The following is a 15,079-nucleotide window of genomic DNA, read 5'->3' as shown; positions in this document are numbered from 1 at the left end:
GGAACAAATTGGCAGCTTTTGATGAGGGTCCTCATGCCCTGTACTCAAATAGAAGAAGAGCAGGACAGAGAGAACCCTCTTCCTTCAAGCCCTTTTTATAGTTGCATTAATCCCTTTATGAGGATGGAGCCCTGTGTTCTAAACACCTCTAAAAGGTCCCACCTCTCAAAACTGTTGTACTGGGAATTGAGTTTTCAACAAAAACATTCAAACAGTAGCAGAGAATTATTTGTAGCAGTTAAAATCTAGAGCAAATTAAATATTCATAAGGGTTTTAAAGCATATTTTATTTACATAAAATAGAACATTTGTAGTGATAAAATATAATAACACCTATGATATGATATGATATGTGAAAAAATGTTCATGACATAATGAGTGACAAAATAGCATATGCCATATAATGCCACACATATAAAATTGTATGTAATTAGTAATTCTGTATGTGATTATATGGAATACTGACAGATGTCAAGAAGGTGTTCTCCCAAATGTTTATAATGATGAACTCTAGGTATTAGAATCTTGGGAAATTTTTACTTTTTTTCTGTTTTTTTAAAATCTGTGATTTGGTTACTTGCTAAAGGAAAAAGAACATTTGTCCTGATAGATGCTCCTCAACTTACAATATGGTAATGTTCCAGTAAGCCCATTTTAAGTCAAAACCTCCCAAACGTCATAGCTGACCAACACAGTATACAAATACTATAGAGAATTTGTTGTCTACCCGTCACGATCCCCCTGACTGACTGGGAGCTGCAGCTCACTGCCACTGTCTACCTTCAAAAGAGAGTATCATATTATATATTGGTACCCTAGGTAAATATCAAAATCCAAAATTCAAAGTATGGCTTCTAATGAATGTGTATAGCTTTCACACCATTTGTAGTCAAAACATTGTAAGTTAGGATCCATCTATATACATACTTACAATCTGTGGAGTTTAGAACATACATTAAAGAGAGGGGAAGTTTAACTATTTAATAATTTTGGACTTTTATAACATATATTTACCATTATTAGTATTGTATAACATGTCAAAATTAATGCAAAACTTTTGATAAGACATTGATTGATTCCTCTAAATGTTTTAAATTAACTCCACTAAGCCTATTTTTGTAAAAAAAGGCACAGTTACTTGGCTCAACTTATGGAGTTTTTTTTTAGAATATTTAGTATGCTGAGCCACATTCTGAATAATTTATTGAAACATCCCTGATATTTTTTGATTTGTAAGATAAACAGGGTTTAAATAAAAAATAATAGTCATTTTCCTTGTATTAAGTTGTTTTACTCTTTATGTTTAAGTACACAAATAATTTGTCAAGGTGAGTGCTTTTCAGTTTGAGGTTCTGAGACTCAAAGTTCAATGAAAACAGTAAAAAGGTTTTAAGAACTAGTTTTAGCATTTCAAAAGCCTGATGAGAATATTACATTGGTCACAGTGAGGCTGTACTAACTAGTTGAAAGGCCAAGCGTTTTCACTGTGGCATGAATTTTATTGCTTTCATGTGTTTATTTTTTCTGTGGTAGTTGTCTAATGTTGCTAAGCAACGTACCGATGAGAATATTTGACTTAGTTAAATTAATATTACGTAACTTTAAAGGAAGAGATGGCAGTTAGGAAGACGAGTGCAGAATGTGGGGCAAGTAGTAGTAGATAAATAGTTGGCAAAAAGTTTGTAACTACTAAAATTGTTAATATGAATTTGGCTGTTTAGGTAATTACCATTTGTCTTCATCTAAATCTGCATCAATTTTTTTGGCAGGGTGTTTTAAGTCTTGAATATTGTGTGGGAATTATTGGTGGCAAACCTAAGCAGTCATATTACTTTGCTGGATTTCAAGGTTAGTGAGTCAGTAAAATACATTTCTTCATTGTTTTCTTTTAAAAGTCAGAAAGTTAATAAGAGATCATGTGGAAATAGGAAGATTAACAGAGCAAAATGAGTACCTTATACATTCATCAGTCCTACCCTAGCCATTCATTTGTCATTTGGTCCATGAGATAATTGGATTCTGTAAAATGTATGTTTAATTTCAGTTATTGCATAAACAAGGCATAATTTATTGGTTTCACTAAACTTCAGAAGACATTGCTGCCACATTCTGGCAGTTGCTATTTACATATTTACTTTTTACCAGTTTTAGTGGTGTTAGTTGATGATAAAATGACAAGCAATATGTTCTTCCTGTCAGAATAAAGAAGTGCGTTACATTTTTCATATGCAAACTGTAGAATATAATTGTGTGTTTGTGAAAGTAATTTTATCACCAAAAATTAAATGACAGTCTCATCACTTTATAAAAAATTCTGCTTATACAAGCATATTTGATTATGCAAGTTAATCTATCCTGTGCAAACCTATGTTTCAGTCAATGAATATCAGTCTGGCAAGCTGTGTCTCCTAGATTTTTTTTAGCTGTTCTACATAGAAATTGGATTGTAAGCAGTGTAATAAGAAGGTGTTTTTGAATTACTTGTCTTCTGTTTTGTCCTTGTAGATGACAGTTTGATTTACATGGATCCTCATTACTGCCAATCCTTTGTGGATGTCAGCATAAAGGACTTCCCTCTTGAGGTACTGTGTATAGAGAGCTGGTATTGTTTTCTTACCAGATGAAGCAAACTAATTATTTAAAGATGTTCTAGGTAGCTGTGCATTTGTAGTATTACAATAACAAGTTAACAATTGATATTTTACTGATTTATAAAACCATAGTCAACACAGTGGTCAAAGGTTAAGTACTTTGTTGCTGAATCTTAATTTATAATATACCTTCTTCTTTATTTATCTTAGTCACTAACTTGTTAGTTACCTTAGCCCTACTAAAATAAATAATTAAGCCTCTGGGTAGTTTTGTAGAAAGACAGCTAAACAGTGCTAAAGAATTGAAAGTGTTAGGTATATTTTTAAAAAAAGAGGAAAAGAAAAGAGAAAAGATGATAGACTTGAGGTAGAGTGACAAAATAAGATTATCTGCTAAATTATTTTGCTTAATATAGTAATTAAATCTATCCCTCAAGAAAAAAAGTCTTAGCCTCTAATTAAGAAGTTTTCAATAACTTAGTTGAGTTTCTAAAATTTTCTTTTTAGCTTTTATTTCTTATCTTCTTTCCCCTTATATAGCTCATTTTGTGACCCAAGATTTAATTCAGGAAAATTTGAGCGTTTGTAGATGAGACATGTAATTATTATTACATTGTTTCTTTTTTTTTTCTTTTGTTAGTTGATGCTTTTACTAAAGGGATTTTATAGAATAATTTTAATTACTTGAATGGTATAGATCACTAATACCTCAAGGGCTTGACAAGTTGGAAATCTGATTAAATGCTTTGTTGTATTAGTAGCTTTCTAGTTAGCATCAATACTTAATAGTTTTTAGGGATCGATTATGAAAATAAACTTCAAGATTGAAATGTGGTTTAGAAAGATACATTATAAAACATCCTAGCATCCTTTGTAAATTATTACCTCAACTAAAATGGAAACACCTTGAGGCTAGAGATCAGGTTTCTTTATTCTTCCTTCTTCCACAATATCTTGCATATGAACTTAATAATATTTACCAGATGACTGAGTGAAATGGGGCTGGTGCCACAGAATTGTGCCATGTGAACCACATTGTAACTCTGTTTCTGCTGCATTGTGGTTTTGTGGTACTGATTAAATTGCATCTCTAATATATCTGAGACCAAATGACTACTTAAAACAGTAGACACTTGAAATTCAGATGGAAAATTGTTCATAGTATTTTAGTACTATTTAAAGTAGGCAAAACAAAAGATTATTGGTTTTAATTATTTTGGCCAGTAGAGAGGGACTATCCATCTGATACTTTGAGAGGCTTTGCATAGATGGCAGATGAGTGAATATCCTGGTTATGTCTGCACGGTCAAGAGTAGAAATGTTAGCTGGGCTCATGCTTGTAATCCTAGCTACTCAGGAGACAGATATCAGGAGGATTGCAGTTTGAAGCCAGCCTGGGCAAATAGTTCGAGAGACCCTATCTCAAAAAAACCCATTACAAAACAGGGCTGGTAGAGTGGCTCAAGGGGTAGGCCCCAAGTTCAAACCCCACGACTGCCAAAAAAATTAGAAAGTTTGCAACTCATTATTGGGAGTCCATTGCAACCCTCCAGGAGTGAGGCAACAAAAGCTTGAAGTGGCATGGCAGTAGTGGCAATGGAAAGGAAGAGTAGATTTAAGATTTTACTTTGTAAAGTAAAATTTGTTGAAATTGGGTAACCTAAATGCATAGAACTATTCTTTATACATTAGAACGCTAATGGTTTGAGATTTTATATTTTTGAGATTCTGGCAGAATATCTTGATTTATCTGGATAATTTCTCTTATAAGTTTTTCATTTTTCTTTGATGAAGAGATTTATCTTAGATTATTTGGTTAATAGCCCTTTAATTTTCTTATTAGTGTATTAAATTATAGCAAGTTATTTATCTTTGCACAGGAATGAAATTTCACTCTCTGCTTTCACCATGTGTTACGTTTATAATGCTCCAAGTAAGGATGTTTTAACTATATTACTAATCAGCCATGCTTTGCTGTCTTGGTTATATATATATATATATATAGTTTATATATATAAATATGTATATATAGTTTATATATATATGTAACCAAGACAGTAGCATATATGTATATGCTACTGAAATTTTGTGACTGATATAGTATATTATATGTGCATTCTAAAACCACCCTCATACTTCAATTATTAAAATCATTTTTGTAGTCAACATTTTTGATCAATACTTCTTTTGGTCAATAGAGTAAATCTTGATCTTTTAGATTCTATGTAAGTTCTTGTTTGTGGTCCTGATATTTTAAACGAGTGCCCTAAATCCAATAGGATTATGAAATTTTAAGTAGAATATTTAAGACTAAAGAAGAGATTTAAATAGATTATATACTTTTGTTATTATTCTTATACTGTTAAATTCTTAGTTTCTAAAGTTGAACTTTTAACATTTTGAAAACAAATCAGACCAATCTATTTCTTTTGAAGCTATCATTTGTTGAGCCTTTGCTAGGTACAAAGCATTGTCCTAAGCTCTCTAAAGGCTTCTGTTGAACTCCTTTCTTCTTGTAGTTTCAAATGCTTTGATTATATGTGTTTGTATTAATTTTTGATTCTTGTGACATCTTATAAATATATTAGTATATACAATTAGTTTATACAAAGTTAGTGTTTACTATTGGGTTTTTATACTATTAAAGAAAATCTTGACCATTTTTTCAGAAACATATTTCATTGCCACAGAAGCAAATGTATGTAGTGGACACTCCCAAAATGTGTATGCAAAGTAGAAGCTATTTTTACCAAATGTCAAACTTTTAAAAATTAAGAGAAATCATACATGCAGTGCTTAAAGAATTATCACAAAATGAACATAGCCCTGTAATGACACTTGGGAAAATATTTGAAGGGAAAATATTTGAAAGTCTAACTTGCTTTACAATAAACAGAAATGATTCTAAATTACAAATTAATGCTAGTTTGACTTCAGAATATTTGGTGAATAATGCAACATAATTTTAAATTTAAGTGATATAAAATATCTTTCTGTAGTTCTAGTACTTATGCAGTAAAACCAAATAGCAATTTCAGTTTTCAGTGATCAGTGATTTATATCTGCTTTTGTGAATAATTTTAAAAAGTTCTTTGTAGATACCAAAATAACCATAAATGACAATTTGGTGTTTATCATTATCTATGATGATTGAGGCAATACAGTGAAATAGAAGGAAGCCTGTTCTAGTTAGTAATTGGTTCCTACATGAAAACTTTAAGCAGTGCTTTAGTATACTACAAGACACCTTCTTTTTTTTTTATTGTTTTATTATTCATGTGTGCATAGAAGGCTTGGGTCATTTCTCCCCCCTACCCCCACCCCCTCCCTTACCACCCACTCCGCCCCCTCCCTCTCTCCCCCACCCCCTCAATACCCAGCATAAACTATTTTGCCCTGGATAGGTAAGACACCTAAAAAACTAGCTAGCATTTGTTGCCCTTAACGCAGAGAAACTAAAGCAGATACCTTAAAGCAACTGAGGCCAATAGGAAAAGGGGAACAGGTACTAGAGAAAAGGTTAGATCAAAAAGAATTAACCTAGAAGGTAACACCCATGCACAGGAAATCAATGTGAGTCAATGCCCTGTATAGCTGTCCTTATCTCAACCAGCAAAAACCCTTGTTCCTTCCTATTATTGCTTATACTCTCTCTACAACAAAATTAGAAATAAGGGCAAAATAGTTTCTGCTGGGTATTGGGGGGGGGGAAGGGAGGGGGTGGGGGCAGGGGGGAGAAATGAACCAAGCCTTGTATGCACATATGAATAAAAAAAAAAAAAAAAAAACAACTATTTTGCCCTTATCTCTAATTTTGTTGAAGAGAGAGTATAGGCAATAATAGGAAGGAACAAGGGTTTTTGCTGGTTGAGATAAGGATAGCTATACAGGGAGTTGACTCACATTAATTTCCTGTACCTGTGTGTTGCCTTCTAGGTTAATTCTTTTTGATCTCACCTTTTCTCTAGTTCCTGGTCCCCTTTTCCTATTGGCCTCAGTTGCTTTTAAGGTATCTGCTTTAGTTTCTCTGTGTTAAGGGCAACAAATGCTAGCTAATTTTTTAGGTGTCTTACCTATCCTCACCCCTCCCTTGTGTGCTCTCGCTTTTATCATGTGCTCAAAGTCCAATCCCATTGTTGTGTTTGCCCTTGATCTAATGTCCGAATATGAGGGAGAACATACGATTTTGGGTCTTTTGGACCAGGCTAACCTCACTCAGAATGATGTTCTCTAATTCCATCCATTTACCAGCTAATGATAACATATCATTCTTCTTCATGGCTGCATAAAATTCCATTGTGTATAGATACCACATTTTCTTAATGCATTCGTCAGTGGTGGGGCATCTTGGCTGTTTCCATAACTTGGCTATTGTGAATAGTGCTGCAGTAAACATGGGTGTGCAGGTGCCTCTGGAGTAACCTGTGTCACAGTCTTTTGGGTATATCCCCGAGAGTGGTATTGCTGGATCAAATGGTAGATCAATGTAGTGTTTTAAGTAGCCTCCCAATTTTTTTTCCAGAGTGGTTGTACTAGTTTACATTCCCACCAACAGTGTAGGAGGGTTCCTTTTTCCCCTCATCCTCACCAACACCTGTTGTTGGTGGTGTTGCTAATGATGGCTATTCTAACAGGGGTGAGGTGGAATCTTAGTGTGATTTTAATTTGCATTTCCTTTATGGCTAGAGATGGTGAGCATTTTTTCATGTGTTTTTTGGCCATTTGAATTTCTTCTTTTGAGAAAGTTCTGTTTAGTTCACTTGCCCATTTCTTTATTGGTTCATTGGTTTTGGGAGAATTTAGTTTTTTAAGTTCCCTATATACTCTGTTATCAGTCCTTTGTCTGATGTATAGCTGGCAAATATTTTCTCCCACTCTGTGGGTGTTCTCTTCAGTTTAGAGACCATTTCTTTTGATGAACAGAAGCTTTTTAGTTTTATGAGGTCCCATTTATTTATGCACAAGACACCTTCTTAGATGAGTGAAAAATATGTTAATGGTCCTTATACAAACTTTTTGGCTCTCTTCTTTATCTTCAAGTAATTAAAAACTAAATATTCATCATTGTTGGTTTGGAATAAGTTGGGCACATGGCTGTTTTTAGATACCTTGTATGTAGAATAATTTCTTGCAAATATCATCCAGAACAATATCTTACACCCTAATGTACTCCTGTATATTGTACCTAACATGTTTACTTAGCTTTTCTCTACTTCTCCAGACCTGTCTTTAATCTCTTTGAAAACAAAATAGGTCAAACAATATTAGGAAAAGTCTAATAAGACAATACTTGTGTTGACTAGTACCCTGGAGGTTCTGGTTTAGCTAGGTTGGCTCTTACATATAAAGTAAGTGTTAGTTAAATATTTTGTAGAAGTCAGAGTTTTGAAAATTCATTTGTTTGGTCTATATTTCTTGTCATACTATTTGATCTGAACCTAATATACAGTTGGACTATTCATAAGAGAAAAGCAACTTGAATATGTGCATTTTGCATCTACTCTGGTGATAATATGGCACACTAATGAGGTAACCAGGCTACAGGAGAGAAAAGAGAGTGACTTTGATTGATTCATCATGAATGTAACAAATATGAAATATGACAGTCTATATACTTTTCTGCATTTTTTTCTTTTTAGACAATACTGGGGTTTGAACTCTAGGCAGGTACTCTGTCACTTGAGCTACACTCCAGCCCTTTCTACTTTGGTTATTTTTTTTTAATTCCTGATGATTCTTTTTGTTTGCTTGTTTGTTTGTTGTTTAAGATATGTATACAGAAAGTTTCATTATGACATTTACATGTACATATGTATTGTATCCTGAATTGATTCATCCCCTCCATTTTTCTCTTGCTTTAGTCATTTTAGAGATAGAGTGGCCTGGACTGTCATCCTCCTACTTAGACTTCCCATGAGCTGGAATAACAAGCATACATCACCATGTCCATCTTTTGTGTTGAGATGGGGGTTTCCACTAGTTTTTTGCCTGGGCTGGCTTTGAACCATGATCCTCCCAATCTCTGCCTCGAGTAAATGGGATTACAGGGATGAGCTATAGCACCTGGCCTACTTTGGTACATTTTAATTGAGAGTTTCAAGTTAAAGTCCCTTAATTTTAAGGCATTGAATGTAGGGAAATACTACATTTATAAATTCAAATCCAGCCTAGATTATTTCTTAATTGAACTTATTCTTTAATTCAGAAACCTAAAATGCACAATGAAGAATTTCCCATATCTGTCTCCCATCTGCTTAATTCTCTCCCTCTCCCCAAACATTAAATTTTGTATATCCTCACAGAGTTTATGCAGATGTAACAAATATGAACATATAGTCTTTGTCCGACATTTTTACATAGACTTTTTTTTAACTTGATAACATTAATGATTTTAAGGCCATGATATCCAAGAATTCAAGCACTTTAAAAAGTGTCTTCTAAACATAGTACTGTACTATTGTGGTGAAGAACAAGAAGTTTGGAATGATAAGCTTTTATATAGTCCTTTTCTTTCTTTTGTATTCCCTAAAGGTTCCACACCCTACTTGTAGCGAAATTCCATCAGCAAGAGTAGAGAAAGTAAGACAGGTGCCTAGCCCATCTGTATGTGTAGAACACTGTGACCATTTAGAGACATGAACTTAAAGGGATAGGAGGATGGGGAAAGAGGGCAAGGACATGATGGGTGGGTTCACTTGCTTAGCCTTGTGCCTTGTTTGGGACTAGACAAGGACGTAAAGTAAAGCATATCAGAAGAGCAAGTTGGAAGAGTATACAATTGTATGCTAATTTTGTCAATTTCTGAAACTGGCCAGGTGAGTTTTTGTCAGTGCAGGACATTTACCTAAGTCTGTATCTTGGCTCAGAAGGCCTTGATATCCTTATGAAAAGGTTTGTTAGCATTAAAAGATCTCTGACAAGATAGGCTTGACTGCTGCTTCATAGAAATGCTATTTCAGTGTCACTGTTTCTCTTCCCTTTCTGTGTTAGCATAGAAATGTATACCACTCTTGCTTTCTTTTGCAGAATAACACTAATGTCAGTTAAGGTGGAGATTTGGTGAATTAAATATACAAAATGTTGAATCTTGTGTTTTAAAGCTTTGGGGAGTGTGGAGAGGAGTGAGAAGGCAAGTGGAAAGAACTAAAATATCATTTGGAAATGTGTTTATAGTTTGGAAAGAAAGCTAGATAGTAAATTTTAAATAATATTCTTGTGTATACTTAAGTCCATCAAGAAAAGTTAAATTAATCCTAAACAACTTTAAAAAATTTCAGACATTCCACTGCCCTTCTCCCAAAAAGATGTCCTTTCGAAAAATGGATCCTAGCTGTACAATAGGATTTTACTGTCGAAATGTTCAGGACTTCAAACGAGCTTCTGAAGAAATCACTAAGGTACCTTATTTCAAATATTATATAATAACATTTGTGAGTGACCTAATTTTTGCTATAAATAGCCTGTAAAAAAGACAAAAAAATGTGTAACTTCTGATGTTTTGTAAAATTTGCCCCTTTATTGGGGTTGAGAGTTGTTGAGACAGGCTCTTCCTATGTAGCCTAGGCTAGTCACCTTATTCATTATAAAGACCAGGCTGGCCTTGAACTCTCAATCCTCCTGCCACAGCTTCCTGAGTGCTGGGATTACCACCATGGCCCACTAAAATTTCTCCTTTAATGTTAATATTATTAGGAATTTTGTGAGATGGAAAATAAAACTTTTCATTTGGGGAGTTAGCCTTTAAAGACAAATGAAACCAGTAACAAGTTGAAAGTATTTATTGTTCCACTAGGTGGCACTGTTGAAATAAAAATCCTGCAAACTGTAGACCTGGGCAAGCAATTAGGTTATATTCTATTTGAAGAGGATTTTAAAGGGCAACCCTTAGGGGTAGAAAAAAATTAATGAAGTATTTGATTAAGCCAAATTGTGCATTATTTCTTGTTAGTCCAAGTGCTGCTGCTGCTGCTTTTTTTTTTTTTTAAAGACATGGTAGTTTTGGATTTCTCAGAACTGCTTTATCAAGTGAGCTGTGTTGTTACCTTCCAATAAGCTTGTCTAGTCTGATCTATTCTGTGTACAGGATCTTTAAAATAGGTTTATTTAACTTCTTATTGCCTTTAAACTTCTGCATGTTTTTGGCTCTTGAGTACTGCTAAAACACTTACAGAGCCTTAATAGCCTATGTTTAGTATAGGAAATAAAAAAAAATACCTTTAGGGTAAGTATAATTGGAGTCTGATTGTGAGTAACAATAGTTAGAGATTATCCTTTTTTTATAAGTAGAACCAATACTAGCTCATTGTTTGAATTTTTAACTTGTGCTTAGGAATAGTAGTAATTTTATTACTGTTTTACTTCTTGTTAATTTTATTCAAGAAAATTGACATACTAGGCTGAATTTATATTTTAACAATGTAAAAATAGAATGAAAAAATCTCATATAAAATAAGTTTAGTTTACTTACTCTACCATGTAAAAAAGGGAAATTTAACTGGAATGTGACAGAAAAATAAATGAGAAGAAGAGAAAATGAGACATGTGAGACCCTTTCATTTCTCACAGTTGTCTTCTTTTCATTCTCCTTGTTATCATGGAAAGCCAAGTGAACAGAGCAAAACATGTAGCCTCCATTTTTTCCTTCTTTTAATGCTTGAAATTAGTGCTTACATTTGTGTATTTTGGTTTGATAATTCTTGGGGTTTACTAAAATATATAAATGCAGGTCACACTGTGATACACCTCGATGTCGAAGAACATTTTCCATTAAGTCCCATTTCTCTGTTTTCATTAGTTTATCTTCTGTTTAAAGTAAGTGTGTTTAGAACAGCAGAGCAATCTACTGGAATAGAAATAAACCAGATTATTATTACGAAATTAAACAACATATTTATAAATGAGTTACATATTGATGTTCTCTGATTAAAAATAGTTATTATGGTTTTTACTCTGGAATAATAATTAGAAATTATTGCTTTTAATGCATTAAGAATATATGCATTATTAAAGCAAGAGAAATTGCTGAAACGTCTTCTGAAACTTGAGAATTTTATAAGAATCAATTAACTTTGCTGTTTTTAAGATAGTAGCTTTTTGTAAGCAGTATCAAAAACTCTGTCAGTTAATAACTTGATCATTACTTTTGCTTGGGTAGTTGTAAGTAAAGCAGGTTTTTTTTTTCTTAAAATCTGAATTTGATATTTTCATCTCTTGAAAAATTAAAACAACTTAAAAAAGTATTTACATAAGGCTGTACCTTCAGTTTTCTCATTTTGAAAATGAAGTTAGGCAGTCTAGAGTCTCACATTTAATTTGTAAAACTTTGTTAATATTCTCTTTATGCTGTGTGATTTAAAAAATTAATAAGAATCATTAAATTAATTTAGTGTTTAGCAGAATCCAGCAAGTATCCATCTAACTTGTATACAAAGCATAAAATGACCAAGATATAATCTGAACTTTTGAACAAGATATAAAGCTTCTGCCCTCAAGTAACATTTATGCTTGAGGAGAGGAAAAAAGACAAGTAGACATATATTACAATGAATATGGTAAGCATTCATATGGAAATAGAAATAAATTGATAGGAGAAGGAAGAGTGTTGAAATGAGAGCGATGTCACATCCAAGTCAAAGTACTTTATTGTGATGGTGATATTTAAGATGAGCCTTAAAATGTGGGCTTAATTTCCATTGGCTTACTGAGAGGGAGGAGTACTTCAATCTGAGGAAATAATAGGAAGGAAGGTACAGGAGAAGCAAACTGTAGAGCTCATCTAGAGAATGGCAAATAGTCCAATTTGATGGATGCCCAGACAGGATTTCTGCCTTCTGACTACCTGAATCAGAATCCCTAAGGGTGTAGCCTGGGAACCTCCACTTCTAACAGGCCTCCCAAGCAGTCTTGTACACCAAGAGAGCCACTTGGTGTAAGATGCTGCAACCCAAAGTGTGATACTTGATGATGTTTTCAGGTGAAGCTAAGACACATTTTAATATATACATATTTATACTCATATTAGAAAAATCGTAACTGGCATATTTAACATGTGACTTCCCATTTTTATTGACTGTACAAAGCCACTTAAGTTATAAATGATGAAAAGGAAAATATTTTTTAGTCATAATAGAGATGGCAATATATAACAAAAATAAGGTGATTGTGTTAAGTGTCCAAGGTTTAGGATATACTGATATGGGAATCAGTGAAAGATCAGGTTAGGAAACTACATTAAAATATTACTATGGAGAGACTTGAATACCAGGCTGAAGAAGTGCATACTAATTATTAATTTTATTACATCAATTTTCAAATTTCAAGCAGAAATATAAAGAATAATATAACAAATGCCTTTATTCTACCATTGAGCTTATAACAACTTACATTGTAATTGAAGTGAGTATCTTTCTTTAGTCTTATTCCTTTTTTCCCTTCCCACTGATAACTCTAACCTGAATTCCCATACATTGTATATCCATAAACAACATATATTACTTTGCATAGTTATCAAACTTTCTAGATAGTAGTCACTTCTACAATATATTCCTTTTTATTTAAACTTTTTGTTGTTGATTGCCATGAGCTTGTTTCTGAGACCCTAAAATTGCTTATTTTATTTTTAAATTGTAAAGAATATTTTAAAGAATATTCTTGTACATCACTCTTTGTGTATGCCTAATACTTTAGCTAGGATTACATTAGATACAGCAAATACATTAGAATGGAAATGTTGGACATAGGGTACACATATTTTTAGATTTGCTAGATGTTGTCAAATGCTCTCCAAAGTGATCATAGGAAGAATAAGAATTTCCAGTGCTTCTCACTATTAACAACACTTGAGATTGCCAGACTTTAAAACTTTAACCAATCTCGTGGCTGTGAAATAGCATCTTTTTGTAGTTCTAGCATGTATTCTTCTCTGATAGTGCTGTGAGCATTCCTCCAGTTCATTGCCCGTTCAGTTTCTCTTTTGTGAATTTCTTGCTCATTTGCTTTCTCTGTTTTTCCGTAGGACTTTTTAACTTGAAGAAAATCTTTATAATTCTGGATTCTACAACTTTGTTGGCTCTATGTGCTGCCAATATATTCTGCTAGGCTATTATTTTTACTTGTTAATGGTGTCTTTAATTTTAATACAGTCAAATTGATAACTCTGTTTTCCTTATGGTTTTAAAGTTTAATATTAAAGAAAACTTTACTAGTCAAAGATCATAAACACATTCTACATTTCCCCCATAAGTTTTGTGCTTCACATTTAGAACTCATACATGTTTTCCTCACATGGATAAATGATTGTTTCAGCGTCCCTTATCAAAAAGTCTACCCTTTCTTTATTGGTTTGTATTCCCTTCATCAAAGACCTGAACTAGAGCAGAAGCTGTGGGATTGGAGATGAAGGAAAATGATTTGAGAAAATTGTGAATGTAGAATTAGTAAAATCAAGCAGCCACTTGGACTTGGGGTCAAGGAAAAGGGAGCACTCACAGACAAGTCTGTTTTACATCTAGGTGACTAGGAGGAAAAAAAATCAGTAGTTCATTAGTATAGTCATTCATTTAGTCAACAAGCGCTTGAGTGCCTTCACCTGCCACTCTACCAGAACTCCTTTGCGAAGTCACTAATGACCCCATGATGCTAAATCCATTGGTCAAATCTTGGTTCCATCTCACATGTCCTAACAGAAGTATTTAATGTAAGTGGACACCTAGTTCACGTTCATACACCTTTACTTGACTTCCAGGGCACCATACTGCCTTGGTTTCTTTACTATTCAATAATTAGTTGCTTTTTCTTAAGTTTCTTTGGCCCCAATCTGTTAATGTTGGAGTACCCTAGGGCTTAGTCTTTTATTCTCATCACTTCTTTATCTTGGTGATCTCATCCAGTTGTACAGTTTTAAATAACAATTCTAAGTCAGCTAAAACCAAGATCTTGTCTTTAGCCCAAACATCTTTTCCAAATTATAGACTATGTATATGTGTGTGTGTATGTATATATATATGTATATATATGTGTGTGTGTATATATATACATATATAGCCAACTGTCATTCAACATCCCTTGCATGTCTAATGTGCATTTGCAGAATCAAACTCCTGATTATCTGTCTCATACCTGTTCTACTTATAGTTTTCTTTACCTCAGTTCATGGGAAGTTTGTACTGTCTGTTCAGGCCAAAAGCCTTGTCATTATCATTACCTCCTTTGTATCTCCTACATCCAATGCACAATTATACAATCAGAATGTATCTAGAGTCAGATCACTTTTCACCAACTCCATTGCTGCTGTCCTGTTGAGACACCATCCTTAACTGAAATAGCCTTCTTTTTTTTAATTTTTATTTTTTTATTATTCATATGTGCATACAATGCTTGGGTCATTTCTCACCCTTGCCCCCACCCCCTCCCTTACCACCCACTCCGCCCCTTCCCTATCCCCCCCCACCCCCTCAATACCCAGCAGAAACTATTTTGCCCTTATTTCT

At 33.5% G+C, this 15,079-nt stretch overlaps 1 protein-coding gene across 14 annotated transcripts in view; it reads left to right on the top strand.

Annotated features, from left to right (window-relative positions):
- Positions 1-15,079, top strand: part of Atg4c (autophagy related 4C cysteine peptidase) — a 65,434-nt gene that overhangs the window by 38,299 nt on the left and 12,056 nt on the right. For 13 of the 14 annotated variants that reach the window (XM_020163301.2, XM_074079905.1, XM_074079903.1 and 10 more), the window contains 3 exons: positions 1,770-1,848; positions 2,506-2,582; positions 9,869-9,988. In XM_020163301.2, the coding sequence (XP_020018890.1) occupies positions 1,770-1,848; positions 2,506-2,582; positions 9,869-9,988 (276 nt within the window). The remainder of the gene's footprint in view (positions 1-1,769; positions 1,849-2,505; positions 2,583-9,868; positions 9,989-15,079) is intronic. The other variant, XM_074079906.1, reaches the window with a different exon arrangement.

The sequence above is a fragment of the Castor canadensis genome, chromosome 7 (genome assembly GCF_047511655.1).
Source record: "Castor canadensis chromosome 7, mCasCan1.hap1v2, whole genome shotgun sequence".
Lineage (NCBI taxonomy): Eukaryota > Metazoa > Chordata > Mammalia > Rodentia > Castoridae > Castor > Castor canadensis.
Note: the sequence above shows the minus strand (reverse complement) of the source record. Positions and strands in the feature narration are given on the sequence as shown.